Genomic DNA, 26,870 nt, shown 5'->3' with positions numbered 1-26,870 from the left:
TATATAGTTCATAACGATTTGTATAACACTGGGGCACAATTATTGGGCTTTTCTTTTAAGGCATGACACATGCAGCATCCTTCCGTGATATATTTCACTCACCCACTTCCCCACATTACTAATCCTGCATACTGTCTGCGCTGCTTACTCACTCTGGACATTTCACCTTCATCTGCATCATCTCTAATAGCTCTGCCTTCCACTTTCATCTTGCTTAATCCTTGCCTTTGTCTCATTCCAAGTGACGACAATCCACAATAGAGCAGAGAGGGAAAAGACTTCTGTTGGGTAACTGATGGACATCTGCTCTCACCCCTTGAGAGGAGAGAAACCTTTCGTTAGAGAGAGAGGAACTTGACTGCTCATGGAGGTCATCTCAGCAACAAAATACGATTCAGTGCTGCTCATTTGCAACACTGTGAATGCGTTCTGAGCATGCACAAGTTTTCACTCCTGTTGTGCAACATAGAAGTCAGTACTTCTGTAACGTGATGGTTGCGTAATTATGCAACCCCGCGTTAGAGAAAAAATGTACTTTGCCAACACTTTAAGCACCGTTTCTAATGTAATCATGTTACAGCCAACGCACATTTTAAAAGTTCACGCTTTAGAAACAGTGTCCCCAATTCATCATTGATGAAATGCACTTTATAGCAGGACAACCTGTATTCTCTCTCTTGACTTCTGGAAGCACAGGTAATAGAATCTGATTGAAGATTTGTAGCTCGGGTATCCGTTGTTGTGGTTCTGCTCGCCGAGCTGGAAGTTTTTGCTGCAAACGTTTCGTTCCCTGGCTAGGGAACAACATCAGTGCTGTTGGAGCCTCGTGTGAAGTGCTGCTTTGATGTTTCTTCCGGTATTTATATTGGTTTGTTCTTGCCGCTTCCGGGTGTCAGTTTCAGCTGCAGTGATTTGTATGTGGGGTCCAGGTCGATGTGTCTGTTGATGGATGTTCTTGCCGTTTCCGGGTGTCAGTTTCAGCTGTAGTGGTTTGTATATGGTGTCCAGGTCAATGTGTCTGTTGATGGAGTTTGGGGATGAATGCCATGCTTCTAGGAATTCTCTGGCTGTTCTCTGTCTGGCTTGTCCTATGATAGTGGTGTTTTCCCAGTCAAATTCATGTTGCTGGTTGTCTGAGTGTATGGCTACTAGAGATAGCTGGTCGTGTCGTTTTGTGGCTAGCTGATGTTCATGGATGCGGATTGTTAGCTGTCTTCCTGTTTGTCCTATATAGTGTTATGTGCAGTCCTTGCATGGTATTTTGTAGACTACGTTAGTTTGGCTCATGCTGGGTATTGGGTCCTTTGTTCTAGTGAGTTGTTGTCTGAGCGTGGATGTTGGCTTGTATGCTGTTATGAGTCCTAAGGGTCGCAGTAGTCTGGCTGTCAGTTCTGAAACGCTCCTGACGTATGGTAGAGTGGCTAGTCCTTTTGGTTGTGGCATGTCCTCATTCCTTGGTCTATCTCTTAGGCATCTGGTGATAAAGTTGCGTGGGTATCCGTTTTTGGCGAATACCTTGTATAGATGTTCCTCTTCCTCTTTTCGCAGTTCTGGTGTACTGCAGTGTGTTGTGGCCCTTTTGAATAGTGTCCTGATGCAGCTTCATTTGTGTGTGTTGGGGTGGTTACTTTCATAGTTTAAGACTTGGTCTGTGTGTGTTGGTTTCCTGTGTACCCTTGTGGTGAATTCTCCGTTGGGTGTTCTCTCTACTAACACGTCTAGGAATGGGAGTTGGCTATCATTTTCCTCTTCTCGTGTGAATCGGATTCCTGTGAGTGTGGCGTTGATGATTCGGTGTGTTTTTTCTATATGTGTTTTTGATGATTACAAAGGTGTCATCAACATATCTGATCCAGCGTTTGGGTTGGATTTATGGTATGGCTGTATGTTCTAACCTTTGCATAACTGCCTCTGCTATGAGTCCCGAGATTGGTGATCCCATGGGTGTTCCGTTGATTTGTTCGTATATCTGATAGTTGAATGTAAAGTGTGTGGTGAGGCACAGGTCCAGTAGTTTAAGTATGCCGTCCTTGTTGATAGGTTCGGCCTCCTGTGTTCTGTTATGTATGTCCAGTAGGTTGGCTTTTGTTTCTCTGGCTAGGGTTTTGTCAATTGAAGTGAACAGTGCCGTCACGTCGAATGATACCATGGTTTCTTCTTTGTCTACATAGAATACACACACAGACACACAAAGGGCCACAACACACTGCAGTACACCAGAACTGCGAAAAGAGGAAGAGGAACATCTATACAAGGTATTCGCCAAAAACGGATACCCACGCAACTTTATCACCAGATGCCTAAGAGATAGACCGAGGAACGAGGACATGCCACAACCAAAAGGACTAGCCACTCTACCATACGTCAGGAGCGTTTCAGAACTGACAGCCAGACTACTGCGACCCTTAGGACTCATAACAGCACACAAGCCAACATCCACGTTCAGACAACAACTCACTAGAACAAAGGACCCAATACCCAGCATGAGCCAAACTAACGTAGTCTACAAAATACCAGCAAGGACTGCACAAAACACTATATAGGACAAACAGGAAGACCGCTAACAATCCGCATCCATGAACATCAGCTAGCCACAAAACGACACGACCAGCTATCTCTAGTAGCCATACACTCAGACAACCAGCAACATGAATTTGACTGGGAAAACACCACTATCATAGGACAAGCCAGACAGAGAACAGCCAGAGAATTCCTAGAAGTATGGCATTCATCCCCAAACTCCATCAACAGACACATTGACCTGGACACCATATACAAACCACTACAGCTGAAACTGACACCCGGAAACGGCAAGAACATCCATCAACAGACATATCGACCTGGACCCCACATACAAATCACTGCAGCTGAAACTGACACCCGGAAGCGGCAAGAACAAACCAATATAAATACCGGAAGAAACATCAAAGCAGCACTTCACACGAGGCTCCAACAGCACTGATGATGTTCCCTAGCCAGGGAACGAAACGTTTGCAGCAAAAACTTCCAGCTCAGCGAGCAGAACCACAGCACAGGTAATAGCTTCATCACTTGAGGGCGAAAACAAAAATCCCTCCGAAAACATTGACAAGGCCTTCTCCTACACCTTCTACCAACTTCGAAACTGACCTCTCCATGATTATAGTTGGAAGCTTATTCTGGTGAGTACATCACTGACACATTTCCGCAGCTGGTTGGAGAAGTAATATCCCAGGTCACCAGCACTCGGACTAATTAGATAGATGCCCCACAGTATGGAAACAGGCCATTTGGCCCAACGCGTCCACACTGACCTTCCGAACAACAACCCACCCAGACCCATTCCCCTATTCTATATTTATCCCTGACAGTGGGCGGCACGGTGGCACTGTGGTTAGCACTGCTGCCTCACAGCGCCAGAGACCCGGATTCAATTCCCGACTCAGGCGACTGACTGTGTGGAGTTTGCACATTCTCCCCGTGTCTGCGTGGGTTTCCTCCGTGTGCTCCGTTTTCTTCCCACAGTCCAAAGATGTGCAGGTCAGGTGAATTGACCATGCTAAATTGCCCGTAGTGTTAGGTAAAAGGGGTAAATGTAGGGGAATGGGTGGGTTTCGCTTCGACGGGTCGGTGTGGACTTGTTGGGCCGAAGGGCCTGTTTCCACACTGTAAGTAATCTAATCTAAAATGCACCTAACACAGTGCGGCACAGTGGCTCCTGCTGTAGCCCAAGCACCTATTTGTCCCCAGGTAGAGGAAAACTCTTATGGTGTAGTCCTTTAATAACTTCCTTTAATACCCTTGTGAAATGTACTAAAAGCCAAAGCAGCAACTAACAGATTTGTCAGAGATACTTGTTAAACTGGATCAAAAGTTGGAAATTGGTGCAGTCCTAGCTCAAACCTTCACCTTCACATTGCCTGTGACTGTCAATTCTGTGGAAATTCAACCAGGAAGGGGGATCCTGCGTCTGGTCAGGAAATTCAGAATGTCCAGTTCCTAGCACAAATATTTCTCAAAACTCTTAAGGCCAACAGATTGCATTGGAAGGCAGTTTCCTCTGCTCCAGCTGTGGACTTAGTTGAAGGATCAAGGAAACGAATATCTGTTGAGGGCACATGGCTGGCACGGCTGACACTTCATTGTAAATAGAAACTCATGTTTATAGATATGTTTCATGTTACATCACCTGTCTGATTGACTGTTGTTTTAGTTGCAACTAAAGAAGGTTTGTTTGGTATGATATGGTGAGAAAGCTGGCTGGGAATTGCATTGAGAAGCCCTTCATGAAACATGGTGAAACCGACACTTAATCAAAAAAATATAAGAGTCCTGGTGGAAGGGCTTATGCCTGAAACATCAGTTCTTCTCCTCAGATGCTGCCTGACCTGCTGTGCCTTTCCAGCACCACACTTTCGAGTAAGGTTCAGTCTGGTGAGTTGGTGTGATTTTTTTTCCCAATGCATGTTTCAATTAATAATGGAAGCAGATTCATAAGTAACATTGAAAAGGGAATTGTATAAATTCTTGAAGATAATTAATTTACAGGTATGAAGAAAGAGTGAAATGTAATTAATTGAAAAACTCCACCAAACAGTTAGCAAAGGGTTGAAATAACTTCATTTACTGAATCCTGCTGTGATACTATGATTAGACATTCTCTTGCGCTAGACAATCATATTTAGCAAGATCTTCTATTGCCATTTTATGTTCTCCTAGTCCACTTTGAGTCTAATTGCTCTGAGGGTTAGAGGAGGGGAGTGTGGGCAGAACAGAAACACCCCAGATTTTCATTAATGCTCTCCTAATATTGTGTGGACACTGCAGGCAGTCATATTGGATCCTTCTACAATTGATTATTTTCCTTTTGAACATTTTGTTAAAAAATGGATAGTATATTTAATGTTTGATGCCTTTGGTAAAATGATGGACAGAGGATTTTGAAATGACTGTGTCAATATGTGATATTGCAAGACATTTACAATTAACTTGCACATCAGGTTGTTTCCCTGATGGGTGCGTAAGACGGCAGGTTCTTAGTCTTTGGATAAGGGGATGATAGTTTAGAACTGGGATGAGAATTTTCTGCATTTAAAGGATTGTGAATCTTTGCAGTCCTCTACTCAGAAATTATGGAGGCTCTGTCATTGACTATATTTTAAGCTGAAGTTGACACATTTGTTCTTCCAGGTAATCTAAGGATGCAGGGATGGATGGGAAAGTGGAGTTGAAGCAGAAGTTCATTGAATGGTGGACCAGGCTAAATAGAACATTTAGTCTATTCTTGTTTCTATTTCTTATGTTCTAATCTGAATTAACACCCAGAAAGCCTATGTTTACTTCAAACTCTTTCAGCATTTTATTGTATTTATTATCTGTATGTACAATCTCAGGTGGCTGTGACAGGAGATGATTGTTGAACTGTTTCAAATGTTAAATGTTTGAAAATATGTGATATTTTGCAAGCAAATGTTGAAGATATTTCATTCTCCTTAAATGTGCATAATTTTGAGTATACCATCAAATAATTTGCTCATTTCTGCTTGAATTTTACTTATTTCACAAATAACTTTTTAACAGGTTTTCCACTGCATTAAAACAGTATAAAGCACTTAATCCCCTGATCCTTTTTAGTGGTGATTGTTTAAATCCTTCACTCTTAAGTACCACCACAAAAGGACGGCACATGATACCAATTCTTAATGCTTTTGGAGTACAGTGTGCAGTATTTGGTGAGTACATTTTTAATGTCACACATCATTAATTATTGTTTTCATTTGTCTTTCTTGTACCACTTATACTATTAAATCACTAAGAACTCTAACCTTGTGATATTTATCTGAATAGTTAAAAGCTTTATTTGTTCTTTTTCTTCCATAAATTGGTGTAATTTTGACCAGACTATATTGCAGATACCATGAATAAATGATGATGGGGTAGTAAGTTCATGGAAATGTGATGGTATGAAATGGTTGAATAAGAACTTAAGGCCTAAATGGAGAAAAAAATTCCACATGGGCAGAGTTGAATGTGGTTGGTCAGTCATAACAGATAAGACCATAAGATATAGGAGGAGAATTAAGCCGTTCAATCATGGCTGATATATTTCTCAGGAGAAAGTGAGGACCGCAGATGCTGGAGATCAGAGCTGAAAAATGTGTTGCTGGAAAAGCGCAGCAGGTCAGGCAGCATCCAAGGAGCAGGAGAATCGACATTTCAGGCATAAACCCTTCTTCAGGAATGAGGAAGGTGTGCCAAGCAGGCTAAGATAAAAGGTAGGGAGGAGGGACTTGGGGGAGGGGCGTTGGGAATGCGATAGGTGGAAGGAGGTTAAGGTGAGGGTGATAGGCTGGAGAGGGGGGTGGGGTCAGAGAGGTCAGGAAGAAGATTCAGGTCGAGAAGGCGTTGCTGAGTCCGAGGATTGGGACTTAGATAAGGTGGGGGGAGGGGAAATGAGGACGCTGGAGAAATCTGCATTCATCCCTTGTGGTTGGAAGGTTCCTAGGTAGAAGATGAGGCGCTCTTCCTCCAGGTGTCGTGTTACCATGGTCTGGTGATGGAGGAGGCCAAGGACCTGCATGTCCTTGGCGGAGTGGCGGGGGGAGTTAAGGTGTTCAGCCACGGGGTGGTTGGGTTGGTTGGTGCAGGTGTCCCAGCGGTGTTCTCTGACCTGCAATCTTCTTCCCAACCTCTCCTCCCCCACCCCCTCTCCGGCCTATCACCCCCACCTTAACCTCCTTCCACCTATCGCATTCCCAACACCTCTCCCCCAAGTCCCTCCTCCCTACCTTTTATCTTAGCCTGCTTGGCACACCATCCTCATTCCTGAAGAAGGACTTATGCCCGAAACGTCGATTCTCCTGATCCTTGGATGCTGCCTAACCTGCTGCGCTTTTCCAGCAACACATTTTAAAACTCTGATATATTTCTCAACCCCATTCTCCTGCCTTCTCCCTGTAAGCATTGATCCCTTTAATACACTCAATGACTTGGCCTCCACAGCCCTCTGCTGCAATGTGTTCCACAGAATAACCACCCTCTGGCTGAAGACATTCCTTCTCATCTTAGTTCTAACGAGTGTTCACTCTGAGATTGTGCACTCAGGACCTCCTCTCTTTTACTGGTGGAAACATCTATCCAGACCTCTCAGTATTCTGTAAGTTTCGATGAGATTTTCCCCTCATCCTTCGAAACCCCATTAAATGCAGACCTGGGGTCCTCAACCATTCTTCATAATGGCAAGCCCTTCATTCCTGGGATCATTCTTGTAACCTCCTCTGTAGCCCGTGTAAAGACAGCAATTCTTCCTTAAATATGGGGTTCAAAACTGCTTTCGATATTCCAAATGTTATCTGACAAGGGCCTTATAGTCTCAGCACTACACCCCTGCACTTTTATTCCAACCCTCTTGAAATGATTGCTAACATTGAATTTGCCTTTTTAAATGCCAACTGAACTTACATATTAACCTTAAAAGAATCCTGAACTAGGACTCCCAAGACTCTTTTTCTAAAGCCTTTCTGTGCTTTTTAGAAAATATTCTATGCTTCTATTCTTCCCAGCAAATTGCATAACTTTCCCATATTGTGTTCCGTCTGCCACTTTGCCAACTCTTGTAACTTGTTCAAGTGCTTCTGCAGCCTCCGCACTTCCTCAACACCGCCTGTCCATCCACCTGTCTTTGTGTCACCTGAAAACTTAGCAACAGTGCCCTCCGTTTCTTTGTACAGACAGTTAATATATAATGTGAATATTTATGGTCCCAGTACGAACCTCTGCAGAACTCCATTAGCCTCCCACAGAAGACACATTCATCCCTATTCTCTACCTTCTGCCAGTCAGCTAATCTTCTGTCCATGCCAGTACCTTGCCCTAATGCCATGGATGCATTCTTATTTTATTTAGCAGTCTCCTATGCGACACCTTGTCAAAGTACCTCTGGAAATCCAAACAGATCACATACACTGGCATCTTTGTCTAATCCGCTTGTTACCATCTCAATGAATTCAACCAGAGTTGTCAGGCATGACCTCCCCTTGACAAAACTGTGCTGCTTCAGCCTTATTTGATCATACACTTCCAAGTAATCTTATCCTTGATAATGTACTCTTAAATTTTTAACCAATGACCACGGTGAGGTGAATATATTTTCCTGTCTTCTGCCTCCATCCCTTTTTAATCAGGGGTGTTATATTAGCCATTTTTCAGTCCTTTGGAACCCGGCTGACTTCAGTGATTCCTGAAATATTGCCACCAATGTATCTACAGTCTCCTGAGCTACCTCCTTCAGAACTCTGGGGTGCAGTCCGTCTGGTCTGGGTGGATTTATTCACTGTGGAGCTTTTCCAGCACACACTCCTTAATGATGGCCACGACACTTACTCCTGCCCACCTCGGTCTTGAAGTTCTATTATGCTGCTGGTAACTTTCACTGTGAAAACTGAGGCAAAGTACCCATTCAGTTCCTTTGTTCTTTCTTTGTACCCCCTTGCTATTTCTCCAGCTTCATTTTCAGTTCAGTGCCTCTTGCCTCTCTTACCTTTTTATATATTTTAAGAACTGTTGCAATCTCCTTTTATATTACTAGTCCCTTACTCTCAGATTTCTTCATCTTTCCTTTACTGGTTTTTTAGTTATCCCATGCTAGTTTTTAAAGGCTTCACAGTCACCTGGTTTTTCACTAATGTTCAACACATTGTACGCCTATTCGTTTGCTTGTCCGCTGCCCCTGACTTTCCTCGTCAGCCATGGTTGCCTCAGCCTTCCCTTAGAATGTTTCTTCTTCCTTTGGATAAATTTCTGCCACCCAAGCTATGTCAGAAACCTTTGCCATTGTTGCTCACCTTCTTCCCTGCTAGTCTCCCCTTTCAATCAAATCTGGCTAGCTCTTCCCTCACTTTTTTTAATCACCTTTACTCAATTGTGATCGGTTGCATCTGATTCCAGCTTCTCCCAATAGAGCTGCAGGTTGAATGATCATATTATGGTCACTGTCTCCTAGTGGTTCCCTTACTTTAAGCTCCTTAATCAAGTCTGTCTCGTTACACATCACCAAATCCAGAATTCCCTTGGCTGTTCTACCACAAACTGCTCTTTTTTTAAAAAAAAATCTCTCAGACATTCCAAAATTCCTTCTCTTGACACCTGCCATCAATCTGATTTTCCCAGTAGAAATACACCCCCCATGACTACAGTAATACTGCTTTTCTTACATGTTTGTTCTTTCTACTAATTTATTTTCTTGCCCACATTCTAATTACTGCTAGAAGGCCTGTACAGAACTCCAGTCAGGGTTCTTTTTTTCTCCTTTACAGTTCCTTAACGCACTCCATACAGATTCTGTGCTTTCTGACTATATATCACTTACAGAGTTAGAGTTATACAGCACGGAAGTAGACCCTTTGGTCCAACTTATCAGCGCTGACTAGATATCCTAAACTGATCTAGTCCCATGTGCCAGCATTTAACCGTATCCCTCTAAACCCTTCCTATTAATGTACCTATCCAGATGTCTTTTAAATGATGTAATTGTATGCATCTCCACCACCACCTCTGGCAGCTTATTCCATATGCGCACCACCCATCTATATATAGATTTTTCCTCTCTCACCTTAAACTTATGCCCTCTAGTTTTGGATCCTCTACCTTGGGGAAACAAGACCTTGGCTGTCCACCCTATCCATGCCCTTCATGATTTTATAAACCTCTGTAAGGTCAACCCTCAGCCTCCAACACTTCAGAGAAAAATACCCACACTCTTACTATCGATTTAATTTAATTCCTTCCTAATAAGGCAACCCCATCTCTCTGCCCATGTATCCGTCCTTTTGGTAGATCATGTATCGTTCGATATTTGATCCCATTGTTGCCCATGTCTATGCAATACCCATGACATTGGCCCTGGCAATTTCAATCTATGTTACAAGCTCACATGCCTTGTTTCATATACTGTGAGCATTTAAGTATTGTAATATGACTTTGTTAATGGCCTGAATAAAAGCAAAGGGATAATCGTTGTGATGAAATTATTTTTCATAAAATTGATGAGACTGGGGCCTCTTCTCACATCCATCCAATCAGGGAATATTTCCTTTGGCCCTATTCTTCATGTCCTATCTCCATACCAAGCACTTAGCCATGTTGCAAAATTATGTTAAATTCTGCATCTTTTAATGTTCCTAATTTCTCTATTGAGTAGATTCTTCTGAAACATGTTTTGGGGTTATAACATGCTTTTCTTTCTGACATTTCTAACTTTGCCCAGGGCTATAGGTGTTTGAGTTTTAAAAGCAGATGCCAATCTATATCGTGTGATTGAAACGAGGATTGTTTTATTTATAGCACTTTCCACTGCAAGCACCTCAGTACTTAAAAAGGACAGAGCAAATTTTATCAACAACAGCATTCCAGCACTATTACTTTGTTCCATGATTATTGCACGAGTTTCATTGCCAGAAATGTCCATTCAAAATATGTCATTGAAAAGTTAAGGCAGTTAGGTGGGCTGAACATTTTAAATAGAGCAAGTGTTGGAATTACTTTTCATGAATTGGTAACTTTTAATTTTTAATGGTAGCCATTTTATTACCCACAAACAAAAGCACTTTGGTCACTGATGCCAAACAGTTCTGACTTTTGCTATTTTAGAATATTTTTAGGGAGGGAAAATAGGAGAATGAAACAATTTAAAATTTGTTGATAATCAGTTGAAAGCATATATAAAGTAAATTAAATTTAATTTTAAGTTGGTAGCCTTTAACTTCTCCTGTTGAAATTAGCATTTATACATTTTATTCAATGTAATGTAATAACTATTGTCACTGCATTTTTATTTGCCTTACATGAGTAATGAGGGGAACTATTTGCAAGGTTTTATAAGTTATCTGGTTATTGAATCTAATATTCTTGATAAATCTGAGTATCTGACAATATCAGAAATACATCAATATATTCTGCTTACAGGAAATCATGAATTTGACTTTGGAGTTGACCTACTGGAGGAAGTTATATCTGAGATGAATTTTCCTTGGTTGCTCAGCAATGTCTATGATTTATTTACTTCTGAGCCACTAGGGCATGGCATACAAAGCAAGATAATAGAATGGAATGGTTTAAAAATTGGCTTAATGGGCTTAGTGGAGGAAGAATGGATTGATACTTTGGCTACTATTGATAAGTCAAGTGTGAACTTTATTGATTATGTCATTGTTGCTGACCAACTTTCTCAAGAACTTCGAGCCAAAGGTGCAGAACTTCTAATTGCTTTGACACATATGAAATGGAGTAATGATATTAGACTTGCAAGGAGTGCTGATGGATTGAACCTGATTTTAGGAGGGCATGATCATGACTATGGCACCAAAGAAGTTAATGGTACTCTTATTATCAAAAGTGGATCAGATTTTCGAAGCTTAAGTAAAGTTGATATTACAAGAACTGGTGAGAATAATTACCAGTGTACTACTCAGAAGATAGAAATTACAAAAGAATTGGAGGAAGACATCCTTGTGAACAACATTGTCCAAGAGTTTACTTTTAATCTGGAGGTATGTTAGCCAATGTAATTATCTTATGAACTGCTTCCATCTATTTAGCTGGTATACATATGTTACAACTGTCTTTAGTGTTCAGAAAATGGATCAGTATTAGTTAATGATAGGAAATATTCTTGCACAGAACATCTACATGCTTAACTACAAAGTGAAAGTAGTATTTTATCAGACAAAGCTAAAGACTATTTTTTCAATAAAATTTCCTTCTGGATGATGCCAAAATATAGAAAATTCAATGAGAGCATTAAAAAAGTGTTCCAGACAGAAAAATTGGAAGGATAGAGATTTGTTTGATGGGAAGCAAAGGGTTAATTCTGGTTTGCTTGTATTGGAGAAAATTTAGAAATGGATGCCATGGACTCTTGGAGTCAGTGTTAGGAGCATTGATTTTCCAGAGATTTCAATAGATTTATACCAATGCATTATTAAAAATCTTGCATAAAGTGTACATTGGTGTTGAATTTTGTCAAGGTAGGTGATGTATTGCTTTTGGATATGCTGGGAATGATCCATAAAGCTAGGCCAAGCTCCATTGCATCCAATCTTTCACCCTAGCATTGAGAATGGAGGAGGAGTGGACACTGCAATCTGTGGATATGGCTGGGTAGAAGGACCACCTCTATACACTGGTGCCGTACTACCGCTTTATAAGAATTAACAAAATCCCTCCAACCTTCACCACTCGCATCACTCCATGCAACCTCATATACTGCCTCTCGATCTCACCCACATGGACCATGAAGTCAGTATCCTCTATGCCAGTCTATGACTCCCCATGTCCCTTCATACCCCTTAATGCACCCTATTTTCCTCTATCTCCACTCTAGACCTTCTTGGAAATTGTGCTTACCTGTACCCATATTCCCACTACCCTGTCCCTTTACGGTCCAAAGCCAACTTTCCCTTCCACTAGCGTGCTGACTCAACAGCTGTCCACAATGTGTAAACTTGACAAAACCATACTGATGACATAAAATAATGTAATTCTTTAAAAACAAAACTCTAATTTGCCAAAAAAATCAAAACGTTAAAATTTCTTGAGCAAGTCTCTTATGAAAACAAATATTTATATTTAATATTCTTTGACGATTTCCAGTGAGTTTATGCAGTCTTTGGGCAAATTCATATACACTTAACAATTCCAAAGGACAACTAGTCCCACAACTTAAAAATGCACCCCAGCACTCAGCTCTCCAAAGATACCCTAGTTATCCAAAATAACTTCATTAAAACAATAGCCACCCAGAGATCATATGCAGACTAAGAAATTACTGCAATTTTACATTGCTCTTCGTACTCCAGGTTTCTAACCGTTGAATTATCACAATGGACTTTCAAAGACATAATTGATTATTTAAATTGTTAGCTGTCTCTGTGAATTGTACACATTAAACTGGTGCTGTCCCAAACCTGCTCCCACAGAAATCCGAAGTGACAGGATAATACTTTTTGCTGCTTTTCATCATGCTAAATTGGGTTTCTCTTGCAACAATACACTGGCTTGTAAATTTGCTTTATAACTTTTTGATTTGTAGCTTCAGAATCTTACGGACAACTTTTCTTATGTAATATTTGTCTTGGCTTGGAAAATTAATAAGATTCCGGTAGACAAAGTGATTGTGTTGAGGGCAAGGGTGTTGGTTGTTCTTAGACACGCAATAGGTTTCTTTTCCAGACTTCTTGACAAAACCAGGAACTCACTTTTCCTTCAATTTTGCAGTAGGAACTCAGCAGTTGGAAGGCCATCCAACCCATAATGTTTGTATTAGCTCCTGAAAGCTGTCCAGTTAGTCCCATTCTCTAGTCCCATCTCTGTAGCCCTCTAAATTAATCACTTTTAAATCTACATCTAGCTCTGTCTTTTGAAACCTCCAATGCTATCCACCTCCACCTTTCTCCTAGGTAGCACATTCCAAATCCTAACAAATCTCCCCATCTCACTCCTAGCTCTCCTGATGACAGCCTTGAAAAAGTGATCCATAATTACTGACATCCCAACTAGTGGAAACAGAATATCCTCCTTTACCCTGTCAAAATTGTTCAGAATTTTGAACACCTCCGTAAGGTCACCTCTTAGTATTCTCTACGCCAAGAAGAATAAACCAAATTTCTATAATCTTTCCTTAAATCTAACATCCCTTAGTCATGGTATCTGCTTTGCACTCTGTCCAGGGCATTAACATTCATCCTTAACTGAACATAGTACTCCAAAGATGGCATGATTGTTTTTTGTGGAGATATAGCAGTACTTCCTTACATTTATACTCTGTGTCTCTATTTATAAATCCTATCAACCTTCTTACTAATTGTTTCAACTTGCCTGGCTATGTTCCTAGAATTATGCATATGAACCCTAAAGTTCCCCTGCCTTTGAATCCCCTCAAAGTTACCCTTAATTGTCTCTCCACATTTCTTCTATGATACATGATGTCACATTTGTCTGCATTGAGATTCTTTGTCCATTTGCTAACTTGTCAGTATACCTCTGAAGTCACCCAGCATCATCCTCACAATTCACTATTCTCCCGAGCTTGGTGTCATCTACAAATTTAGAGAATTTTCCTTCAACCCACCTCCAAATTGTTTCCATAAATCAGAAAAAGCAAGAATCCTGACACTAGTACCTGGGAAACACCATTTTCAATTTGTGTCCAGTCTGAAAAATGATCGTTTATACCTCCCTCTGTTTACTGTCTTTTGGCCAACGTCAAATCCATGCTGCCAAGGATCCATTAATCTTAAGCATTTCGGATTTGCCACTGTGTCAAATGCCTTCTGAAAATTCAATTATACAACTTACACAGCAGTCATTATAGCTTTGGTTCAAACATGGACAAAAGAGATGAATTCCAGAGGTGATGTGAGAGTGACAGCTCTTGACATCAAAGCTGCATTCGACTGAGTGTGGCATCAAGGAAGCCTAGCAAAACTGGAATCAATAGGTATCAGGGACAAACTCTTCAGTGGTCTGAGTCATACCTGGCACATAAGAAGATGGTTCTGGTTGTTGGAGGTCAGTCATCTCAGTTCCAGGGCATCTCTGCAGGAGTTCTGAAGGTTGGTGTCCTTGGCCCAACCATTTTCAGCTGCTTCATCAATGACCTTGCCTCAATAATAAGGTCAGAGTAGAGATATTCACTAATGATTGCACAATGTTCTGCACCATTTAGCTCTGTTCAGGTATTAAAGCAGTCACGTTCAAATGAAACAATATGGACAATGTTATTTGGACAATATCCAGGCCTGGTCTGACAAGTGGCAACAACATTTGCACTGCACAAAATCCAGGTAATAGCCAATTCCAATAAAAGACAATCTAATCATTACCCCTTGACATTCAATGGTGTTGCCATCACTGAATTCTCCCAGTGTCAACACCCTTGAACTTACCATTCACCAAGAAACTTGACTGGACTCATCACACAAACATAGTGGCTACAAGAGCATGTCTGAGGCTGGAAATACTGTGATGAGTAACTCACCACATGACTCCCCAAAGCCTGTCCACTTATCTACAAGGTACAAGTTAGGAGTGTAATGGAATACTTCCCCACTTGCCTAGATGTGTGTCCCTCCAACAACATAAGAAACTTGACATCATCCAGAAAACACAGTTCGCTTGATTGGCATCACATCCACAAACATCTAATTTCTTCTCCACTGACGCACACTAGCAGCAGTGTGTATTATCTACAAGATGCACTGCAGAAATCCACCAAAGACCCCTAGGACAGCACCTTCCAATCTGTTGACCACTTACATCGAGAAGTGTAAGGGCAGGTAATACATGGGAACATCACCTGCAGGTTCCCCTCCAAGATACTCCCCACACTTGCTTGGAAATATACTGCAGTTTTTCACTGGCGCTGGATCAAAATCCTGGAATTCCCTCCCTTAAAGGCATTATGGATCAGCCTTTGGCACTTGGACTTCAGCAATTCAAGAAGGCAGCTCACCAGACCCTCTCAAGGGCAACTAGGGATAGGTCATAAAAATGCTGGCCAGCCAAAGAATAAAGAAAACCACCACATCCACTGCCTGTGCCACCTCATCAAAGAATTCAATTAAATTTGTCAGACATAACCTACCCTTGACCAAGCCATGTTGATCGTCAAGTATTCATTTATTTTTGTTGTGTAGCTTCAAGCGGAACCCGCAGGTGGTGATGTTCCCATGTATTTACTGCCCTTGTATGTCTCGATGTCAGTGGTCAATGGAAGGTGCTGTCTCAGGGTCTTTGGATTTCTGCAGTGCATCTTGTGTATCAGTGGAAGAGAAATTGGATGTTTTGTGGATGTGATGCCAATCAAGCGAACTGTGTTGTCTTGGATGGTGTCGTTTCTAATGTTGTTGGAGGGACACCTATCCATATTTTTGTTGTAAAGTGTATGTTTACCTTGTCCCATATTATGACCTCCATCAGTTTTCTCAAGATTAACATTATGCTGACAGGTCTGTAGTTTCCTGGGTTATCCTTTTGCCACTTTCATAAACAGTGGTGTCACATTTGCAATCCTTCGTCTTCCTCTGGACTAAACTTTCTGCCAATAGCCCTGCAAATTGCTTTTTTACCCCTCTCACCGATCGAGGACGAATCCCATCCAGTTCTGATGACTTCTTTATGTGGAGTGCTACTAGCCTTTTTAGCACCTCTTCTCTGTCCATCACTATACTGCTCAGTTGCTTAACACCCACATTTTTAACTGGACCAGTGTCACCATTTTCTAATTTGGTAAAGACAAAGCAAATACCCTGTGCTTCAATGAACAGCTTACCCTGTTTATTCTTTATGGACTCCACTCCTTCACTAATTGTTTACCATTTGCACGTTTGAAGAATATTTTACTATTTGTTTTAGTGCAGCCTGCTGTCATTTCCTCATGTTTCTCTTAACCTTCCTTATTCCAGCCTTAGCCTCTTTCCTGCATTTCTGAAATTCTTCCTGATTTCTATAGCTATTAACATGCTAATATACACCATCTGCTGCTGTTTTATCCCTTATTTTCTTATCACTACTTTCATTATCTGGAGTACTCTACCTTTGGATACCACATACTTATTTCCCATGGCTGTGTACCTAGCTTGCGCCCTATTCGTCATTTTTAAAAAAAATTCTCCCATTTTTCATTTATTGTTTCATCTACCAAACTGTGTTTCCAATCAATCTGCTCCAGCTCAACCTTTTGACCCTAAAACCTGCCTTTTGCTGGTAGGAAACATTCATTTAAAGGTCATTTTGCTTGGTGAGTTAGTGCCTTATTGGCTTCCCTGTGACTATGCTAAAGTTGATAGTACCAGAAAGAAGCAATCTTCAATATGGTCACCTTTTTTCAAACATGGCTTTAATAAAATCAGAATGGAGGATTGATGTAATGCAAAGCATGACATTTCTATTCTTCTTTTATGTCTGCAGGCCCATTTTTTGCTATGGTGGAGATACTCTCTCTTTCTGATTCTGCAGGTTTGGGGATGGCCAGGACTTTGTGCATACTTTATTTTTAGACAGAGCCAACCAGTTAAATGCTCAGTTATGGCCATTGAAATCCCACTTTGGTGTTTCCTCTGTTTCAAACCTGGAATGCAGAAAGCAGCCCAAGGCAACTGTTGAATTCATTGTTTGAATAATATTTTTTTAAAAATGCTCTCCCCATCCCCATTGTCCTTTTTACTTTTCTGAACATGCTGATGATAATGGTATATAATTTGCCTAAATAACCATTATTCTGAACTTGACAGTGAAAGTGTGTGGCCAGGCTGATTTCTGCTCCCTAGCTCAAAGGTGCTGAAGACAATTATCAGACTTTTGGTGCAATCCTGGCTGTTGTAAAATTATTCAAAAAGAGTCAGCATACTCATGGACTTCCTGCTGTATGTAGGGATATTATGTTTGTAGAAGAATAGCTTTTGTAGAATGTTTTGCATCAAATAGGTGCATGTGTCTATACTAATATAATTTTGAAAATATGGTAGATGTTAAAACAATTAAGTATCATGCTCCATTTTCATATTATTGGAATTATTTTAGGTATGCTAGCATGGACCAATATTAAAATATTCTTTCAGGAACTTAAATGAATATTAGTGCTTTAGTCTCATTAGCTGAGGATGAACTTGGCTCTATTATTGTCAGCCCAAACACTGAGGTTGTCTCTCTGGAACCAATAGGACCTCCTTACAGTATGTAGAGGATGGTGTGTGAACGTGAAACATGGCATACCTGATTAGGCAATTTTTGAATGAAGGACATTTTTGTGAAATCTAAAAGACCATCTATTGTTATTTGGTATCGTAAATGGTTATGCATCGTTTTGATCCCAAAATTCTTGGTAAATCTGTCTTTAAGGTATAGATTGCTCATTTGTGGAGCTTTTTGCCATTGTTAGCATCTTACTAGTAGAAAGCTCTAACTAATTTATGGGTGGTTTGATTTTGTCTATGATTTACATTATGAACATGTCTGAAATTATTTCTTAATTTATAATTATTAGAATTAATGCATATGTTAATATAAACTGAGATTTGCTTCAATGCAGGTGCAAGTTATAATTTACTAGAGCATTAGTTATGTACAAAACAAATAAGAAATGTTTTCTTTACCTGTTCAGCACCTATTAGGAGAAGTGCTCTGTCAGATCGAGGTAGAACTGGATGGACGTTTTACTACAGTAAGAAAATCAGAGAGCAGTCTAGGGAATCTTGTTACCAATGCCATGCTTGAAGCCACTCATGCTGATGTGGCATTACTTAATTCAGGTATATAGCTTTCTAACTACCATTATTTAAAATAATATAGTAGAAACAACTAAGCTCTTGCTTTAAGTTGATTTGAGAAGCTGAGATCTACATGGCTAGCAGTCTTATCCCAGCTACTTAGCATCAGTAATGCCAGTTTATAAGGTTATGAAACAACTTGTGTGCTGAGTTTGCTAAATTTTCAAATTTTAAATAGAAATAAAGACACCTATTCTTTTATGATTTTCAGGGACTGGGTGAAGTCAAGAAGATTATGAGCAACTTTTTATATTAGTCTGAATTAGCTATGTACATTACAGAAACATGCATCCAATGTGAAATTGCATTTCCAAGTCCATTTTTGAATATATTAAGTGTTGCTACCTTTTCCAACCTTTATATCAGTAGGTTTTTGACCCCAGCATCCTCTTGGTGAGAAAAAAAGGTCAATTTTCCTCTGATCAATTTCTTCTACATTTATAGCCTGAGTTGTTGATCGCTCTATTAATGGAAATAGGTCCTGCCTAGCCACTCTAATGCTTCAAGTTCATTATGACTCTTCTTCAGTCTTGAAATACTGGAGGATTAACCTTGAAGGTGGATAAATAACTAGGCCCAGATGAATTGTATCCTGGGCTGTCAAATGAAGCCAGGGAGGAAGTAGCAATTGCTCTGAGGATTGTTTTCTGGTCCTCACTAGAAGACAAAGTACCAGATGATCAGAGGTCTGTGAATGCTGCACTTCTATTCAAAATGGGTGAGGGATAAGCCAAATAATTTTAGTCCTTTTGGTAGACAATCTAAATAATCATTATTGAGAGATGGGATTAACTGTTACTTGGAAAAGTACGTTTCTGGAATTCACTGCTCAGTTTAGTGGTTGAAGTGGAAACCCTCAACACATTTGAAAGGAATCAGGATTTGCATTTAAATCCTTGTAATCTGCAAGGCAATAGGCCAAGTGCTAGATTGTAGGATTAAAATGTGAGGTGATCCAATTTGCTAACAAAAACAGGAAGATGGTATCTGAATGGTGTTGGGAAAGGGGGAGGTACAACAAGATCTGAGTGTTCTTATACACCAATTGCTGAAACTAAGCATGCAGGTACAGCAGACAGTAAATAAAGCAAATGATATGTAGGCCTTCATGGTGAGATTCTAGAGAGGAATGCTGCAATTGTATAGGGTCCTTGTGAGTTCATACGGTAAAGTACTGGGTGCAGTTTTGTTCTCCTTTTACCTGAGGAAGATGTTCTGGTAGTGGAGGGATTGCAACAAAGGTTCACCAGACCGATTCCTGGGAAGGCAGATCAGATATACGAGGAGAGTCTGAATTGGTTACGACATTATTCACCGGAGTTTAGAAGAATGAGGGGGGAATCTCCTAGAAATCTATAAAATTTGTACAGCAGTAGAGAGGATAAGATCTTCCCAATGACCGGCCAGTCCAGAATCAGGAATCACAGTCTAATGATACATGGAGTGGGCCATTCAGGACTGAAATGAGAAAAGTCTTCACCCAGAGAGTGGTAACCTATGGAATTCTCTGCTACAGAAGCCAAATTATTGGATGTTTTCAAGAAGAAATTATATATAATTCTTAGGGCTAAAAGGATCAAAGCATATGGGGAGAAAATAGGAACAGATTATTGTGTTAGATAATCAGCCATGGTCATATTGAATGAAGGAGTAAGCTCCAAAGGCTGAATGGCCTATTCTTACTCCTATTTTCTATGTTTCAATGCATATATGACTTTCAGGTGACGTTCATTCGACCTCCCAAGCATTCTTTTGTACAATATTCTTTTGGCTAACAAACCTTGCAGTTTTATGCATTCCTTTTTCTCCATACTCCTCATATCTCCAGCTGAACAGTTAACAACATTCATTGTCATGCCATTTGCATCCTGTAATGATCGCCATTCCCCCGTCCCATCCATATTCTCCATTCCCAACACATAGTCCACTTCTCACATTTAAATTTCTCTGATTTATGTTACTGTAGGGATTGTTAGTGCATAATTCCAGGGAGAGAATTGAGGTTGGACCTGCATAGCAAATCTAACTGCAGTGGAGGAGGACACTTTGGAGGTCAGCAAGTTGGCACATAACTAAGGCATCAGCAATGGAGAAATAAGGGTGACTCCTATACCTAATGGCAGAGTTGAAGTTTACATTGTCACTTGACACTTAACCCTCACTCGTATTGAAATGATTTTAGCACTAAGTTGGCAAATCATGATATCTCAATGTTCAGTTTGAATGCATTCCTTACTTCAGCAATATCTCATTTCTTTGATCTCCCACATGACCTTTAGAAGGAATGGAGATTCTGATTAGGGAGCATGCTAAGGAGTTCTCAGAGCAAGGTGAACACTCTGAGGATGCACTGACACATAACTTACGCACCCTCTAAAAGTTCAGATATTCATACCTTTGTGGGTTTTGTAGCAGAGATAACTACAGTAATAAGGCACTAATCTCAAATAGCAAGTGTAGGTATTGTAGATATGGATGGTATTGAAAAGGTTCCATTGTAAGATGCAGAACTAACTTCACACGGCTGAACATTCATGCTGAGTCTCCGGAATCATCGTGAAAAGGGAAATGTGTGTATTTTTGTCACAATTTCCAGAGATAGATAGTACATGCCCTGAGAAAGTGACTCACCTGAGTCTGTCTCAAGCATGGGTGCACCGATATCCACCTCTGTTGAAAGCATAGAGATGGAGAAGCAGACACGAAGGCCACTGGGTGCATGCTGGTCCATGATTTGCAAACTCTGCTAGCTACTTGACATTAGATGCTATAAAGGAGAAAGTGAGGACTGCAAATGCTGGAGAACAGAGTAGAAAAGTATAGTGCTGGAAAAGCACAGCAGGTCAGGCAGCATCCAAGGAGCAGGAGAATCGTTGTTTCAGGTGTAAGCCCTTCGTCAGGAATGGTGAAGGACTTATGTCCTAAACATCGATTCTCCTGCTCCTTGGATGCTGCCTGACCTGCTGTGTTTTTCCAGCACCACACCTTTCGACATGGGATGGTATAAAGGTTTTGCTTTAATAAGATGTGAACCTCACTGCCATGCAGCCAACTGCTCTCTATTTCTCTTAGAAAGGGAAAGTACATATAGATTATAACAAGGAAAATTTGGAAAGAGTACATGACAGCGGGATCTGTCTAAAGGTACTGCCACTCCCAACCAACATTACCCCACACCACCCTGTCAACAGAACCACACATTTTGCAGAACCGTACATTTTGCCTGCAACCTGATGTCTGGGTTTGTTTTTTGTAGAGGTGCAGACAAATTGGTTGGGTTGGGTGGGATGAGTAGGTAGGGAACTGCTTTCTGTGCTCCAAAACCCAGAGGAATTCCACCAAGAGCATTTCCCTTTTTCAAAGAAGGGGAATGATCAAACTTTCTTACAATTCTACTGAAACAGCTGAGGTTACACCACAAAGAAGCAATAGAAAGTGGATAAGAAAGATCTTTTAGTTGTATTAGGGGGATTTGCTTGGGTGTGCATACAATGTTTTTGTATTCATGTTCATGTCGTGTTCATGTTTATATCGATGAGCGAGCCACTTGTACTCCTCCTTTATTGCATTACTCATTTGCCATGGAAAGTGGTCTTAAGGTCAATAGTATGGCAATTATTAAAAGTAGGAAATGGTGTGAATACAGCATTGGATTCTGACAGTTGAAGGAGGTGATAGGATTTCTGATCACTCTGTATTTAAACATTTCTTTTCCTCCTTGGGTGAAGATCATTCTGCACGTGTCTCTTTGTGTAGCTCCACTCCTTTGTGCAGTGAGATGTGATGAGCACAGCAGTCTACAACATTAATGGACATTCTTAGAATGGCATAATCAATTATGCCTCCAGATCTGTCAAGTTTCCTGAAGTGTGCATTTCTATGTGACTGATTCTGTGGTCACCTTCATGGTTATTTGGCTCCTGTTATATCCTGTTATCTCATTTACAGATAGCATTCTATGCAGGAGTTATCAACCATGCCTTCAAAGGGCAATCCTTGGCTTTAAGGTTGAATAAGGTAGCTACCCATTCAAAACCCACTTTCTAGCAGTTGGTCTGCAACCGTTCAAGTTGTAGTGCTTTGTTTCAGGTTGAGGTCCAGATTCCTTTTAAATGAGTTGAGGATTTCTGTCTCAACCACCAACTGGCTGGCAAATTCCAGACCCCTTTCGCTTTCTGGATAAATGATTTTTCCTCATGTCCCCTCTAAACCTTCTACCAATCAGCTTAAATTTGTGTTTCCTGATGACTGGTCACTCTATCCTAAGGGAGACAGTGGCATAGTAATAATGTTGCTGGACAGGTAATTCAGAACCCCATGTTAATATTCTGGGAACCTTGGTTTAAATCCCACAATGGCAGGTGGTGAAGTTTGAATTCAATAATAAAAACAACTAGCATAACGGTGACCATTAACTAGTGTTATTTGTCATAGAACTCATCAGTTTCCTAAATACTCTTTAATGAAGAAAATCTTTATCATCCTACATGTGACTGATTCTTGTGGTTGACTCTTAACTGCTGTCAGGGCAGTTGGGGATGGGCAGTTCATGTCCCCTTATCCAGCAAAATCCACCCATGAAAAATGTCCGTATTTTAAACACCTCAACTAAGTCACCTCTCAGGCTCCTAAAGGGAACATAGCTGCAATTTTCAAGCTTTCAAAACATTCTTGAAAATTCAGATTCTTTGGAACACTCTTCCTAGAAAGTTGATGGAAGTAGAATTTTAAAGATAGAAGTTGATTGATCTTTGATAAACAAGGGGGTGAAAGTTTATTGGGATTCAGAGGGATTGTGGAATAAACTGATAAGCCATGATGATGTTAAAAGTGTACAGAATATTCCAAGTTACCTATTTAAACTCCTTCAAACTGCAGCTGTGTCCATTCCCTTATGAAGTGCATATGGCTTTGAAGAAGTCAGTTGCTGTTAGTATTGCTGCTCCTGGTGCTGCTGAATTGCTGGCCACTTTTGATCCTCATCAGAGGTTCATGCTACTGTTGTGTAAGTTGCTCTCCTGATGCAATCAAGGCTGACCACAGGGAATTTAGATTAAAGTAGTTGAAAGTACTTCAAAAGAAAAGATAGAAATGACTCAAAGCAGTTAATTTAGACTCTCATGAGAGGATCCTGGAAGCATAAACCTTTATTGAGACTTGTCACAAGCATTGCAATTTCATTCTTAAAGGCTTCTCAGCATGTTGGTTTAACTGCTGAATCTCCTACCCTGCCTTGTTGACTTTGATGAGGTCTAACACATCTTGGGAACACTGTTAAAGTCAGAATGCTCTGTAAATTCACACTTTGTGAATTACCTCTATGAATATTTCATTTAATATTCCTGACAGTACCACATGGGCTCCAAATTTACCTCCACATTTACCTGGGTCAGACCAGAAGTGGGCAGGATTATGCTAGGTTCACAGCCCAATACCATTTTCTGGAGCCTTAACTTGGAATGCACATGAAACCACTTCTCCTTGGCAGTTAAAATTTTTATAGAATATTTTAGGTTAGCAATCCTACTCCTAATACCTGTTTTTTGTTGTGTACTTGAAACTGTACTTTAGTTGTTAAGAGCAGGATTAGTTATAAGCTATTTTGCTTGCATGATCATTGATCTGCCGGCATTCATTATCTGCCCGGATTCATTATCTGCCCTCCGGTTGGGGAAGGAAAGCACTTAATGTGGTTCTGAATGTTTACAGATAGCTTTGGGACCATATTGCCCCACATGCCGTTGCCTTCAGAGAGGACAAAGGGGAAAGAACTAGCAAGACAACCTTATCCTCCATGAGGCCTATTATTCATAGTTCACAGTTTTCCACATCATGTTAATTTTGAAAGGCTTAGCTTTACTTATCTATGAAGTAATTCAAGATGGACTACAGGAAACATTTATAGATAGAACAGCTACTACTTTTATGAGATATTTTAGGTGTTGGATTTCCTCTATTTCCAGGAGTAGCAATTGCAGTTGTATGTGCTGTTGCAATTGCTTTGGATCTTCGGAAAACAATGGCACTTTCAAAAGGGAGAAAGACAAAGGCAGTGAGCACGTGAGCTGTAAGGGAGAGAGAGAGAGAGAGAAACCTACACTGCTAACTGACACAGCAGTGAATCTGCGCAGTCACTGCCTTTGCTGTTTGAATTTATGTATCGCTGGACATTGGAGTGTGTCTAGGAAAACTTACCAAACAGCAAAATTCACAACTGATCTTGGAGGAACCTGTTTAGGAGAGGCCACAGCACAGAAACAGGTGATTAATTTTAAGTATAGCCTTGATGTAAATCTACAATAGTGAGTAGAGTGGGTTTTTTTCTTGATTATGTTTTTATTGGGAGCTATCTCTAGATTTAATTTTTAAGAATATAAGTATTAAGTTAGCCTGGAGCAGTGTTTTGTAGAGCAATAAGACGGTGCTATTTTCTGGGTCTGTAGATTGGAAAGAGCAAAATGGCCTTTAGTAGAGTGACATGCTCTTGTTGGATGTAGGAGTTTCGAGAGAGTTTACGGGTTACTGAGGATTATAGCTGCAATAAATGTCATTAGTTGTAAATACTGTTAGATCGAATGGATCGGTTGGAGCGACAGTTAGAGGCAGTGAGGAATTTACAAAATATATGGGGTATGATGGATGGCAGTTTATAGGAAGGGAGAAAAGCCGCAGATACAGCCAGGTAGATGGGTTAACTCCAAGAAAGTTTGGAGAGGTAGGCAGGTAGTGCAGGAGTCTTCTGTGGTTATTCCCATTTCAAACAAGTATGCTGTTCTAGGAAATGGGGTGATGGACTTTCAGGGGAATGTAGCACCAACAGCCAAGTTTCTGATATCAAGACAGGCTTGAAGCGATTGATTGTGTTAGAGACACAGATGGACGTTTCTGTGGCCAGCAGTGAAAAAATCAGAATGGTGTGTTGCCTCCCTGGTGCCAGGATCAAGGATGTCTCAGAGAGGGTGCAGAATGTTCTCAAAGGGGAGAGGGATCAGCAGGAGGGACTGGCAGGGAGATTTTCTACAGCTGCTCGGGAGGATTTAAACAATTAAGGTTGCTGGTGGGGTGGGGAGAAACCAAGGAGATAGCGAAGAAAGAGATCAATTCGTGACTGGTACAGTTCAGAAAAGAAGTGACTCAAACAGTCCGAGCAGGCAGGAACAAAGCAGAGAACAAAGTAGAACTGATGAATTAAACTGCATTTATTTCAATGCAAGAGGCCTAACAGGGAAGGCAGATGAACTCCAGACATATTGGGAACATAGGACTGAGATATCATAGCAATTACAGAAATGTGTCTCAGGGTTGGACAGGACTGTTCCACGATACAAATGCTATAGAAAAGACAGAAAGGGAGGCAAGAGAGGAGGGGGAGTGGTGTTTTTGATAAGAGATAGCATTATAGCTTTACTGAGGATATTCCCAGAAATACGTCCAGGGAAGTTATTTGGGTGGAACTGAGAAATAAGAAAGGGATGATCACTTTATTGGGATTGCATTATAGACCCCCTAATAGTCAGTGGGAAATTAAGAAACACATTTGTAAGGAGATCTTAATTATGTGTAAGAATAATAGGGTGATCATGGTAGGGGATTTTAACTTTCCAAACATAGACTGGGACTGCCATAGTGTTAGGGGTTTAGATGGAGATGAATTTAAGAGTGTACAGTAAAATTTCCTGAGTCAATATGTGGATCTACTTACTAGAGAAGGTGCAAAACATGACCAACTCTTGGGAAATAGGGAAAGGCAGGTGACTGAGTTGTCAGTGGGGGAGCACGTTGGGACAGTGACCATAATTCTATTAGTTTTAAAATAGTGATGGAAAAGGATAGACCAGATCTAAAAGTTGAAGTTCTAAATTGGAGAAAGGCTAATTTTGATGACATCAGTAAGAACTTTCAAAGGCTGATTGGGGACAGATGTTCACAGGTAAAGGGACAGCTGGAAAATGGGAAGCCTTCAGAAATGAGGTAACAAGTGTCCAGAGATAGTATATTCCTGTTGGGGTGAAAGGAAAGACTGGTGACTGTAGGGAATGCTGGATGACTAGAGAAATTGAGGGTTAGACAGGAGAGATCGAGGAATCCTTAGTTATAAAGGTAGTAGAAGTATACTTAAGAAGGAAATCAGGAGGGCAAAAAGGGGACATGAGATAGCTTTGGCAAATGCTGTTAAGGAGAATCCAAAGGGTTTTTACAAATACATTAAGGGCAAAAGTGTAACTAGGGAGCGAATAGGGCCCCTCAATGATCAGCAAGGCAGTCTGTGTGTGGATCTGCAGGAGATGGGGGAGATACTAAACAAGTAGTTTGTATCAGTGTTTATTGTGGAGAAAGACATGGACGATATAGAATATGGGGCAATAGATGGTGACATCTTGAAAAATATTACAGGAGGAAGTACTGGATGTCTGGAAATGCATAAAGGTGAATAAATCCCCAAGACCTGATCAGGTGTACCCTAGGACTCTGTGGGAAGCTAGAGAAGTGATTGTTGGGCCCCTTTTAGAGATATTTGTATCATCGATAGTCACAGGTGAGGTGCCAGAAGACTGGAGGTTGGCTAAC

The 26,870-nt window shown here is 40.7% G+C and overlaps 1 protein-coding gene across 1 annotated transcript in view; it reads left to right on the top strand.

Annotated features, from left to right (window-relative positions):
• Nucleotides 1-491: 491 nt before the first annotated feature.
• The window catches only part of LOC132811747 (NAD 5'-nucleotidase-like), a 62,561-nt gene continuing 36,182 nt past the window's right edge, over nt 492-26,870 (top strand). The window contains exons 1-4 of the mRNA XM_060822906.1: nt 492-499; nt 5,560-5,711; nt 10,942-11,525; nt 18,137-18,284. Of these exons, the coding sequence (XP_060678889.1) occupies nt 492-499; nt 5,560-5,711; nt 10,942-11,525; nt 18,137-18,284 (892 nt within the window). The remainder of the gene's footprint in view (nt 500-5,559; nt 5,712-10,941; nt 11,526-18,136; nt 18,285-26,870) is intronic.

Source organism: Hemiscyllium ocellatum, chromosome 1 (genome assembly GCF_020745735.1).
Source record: "Hemiscyllium ocellatum isolate sHemOce1 chromosome 1, sHemOce1.pat.X.cur, whole genome shotgun sequence".
NCBI lineage: Eukaryota > Metazoa > Chordata > Chondrichthyes > Orectolobiformes > Hemiscylliidae > Hemiscyllium > Hemiscyllium ocellatum.
This window is presented reverse-complemented; position numbering and strand designations above follow the sequence as displayed.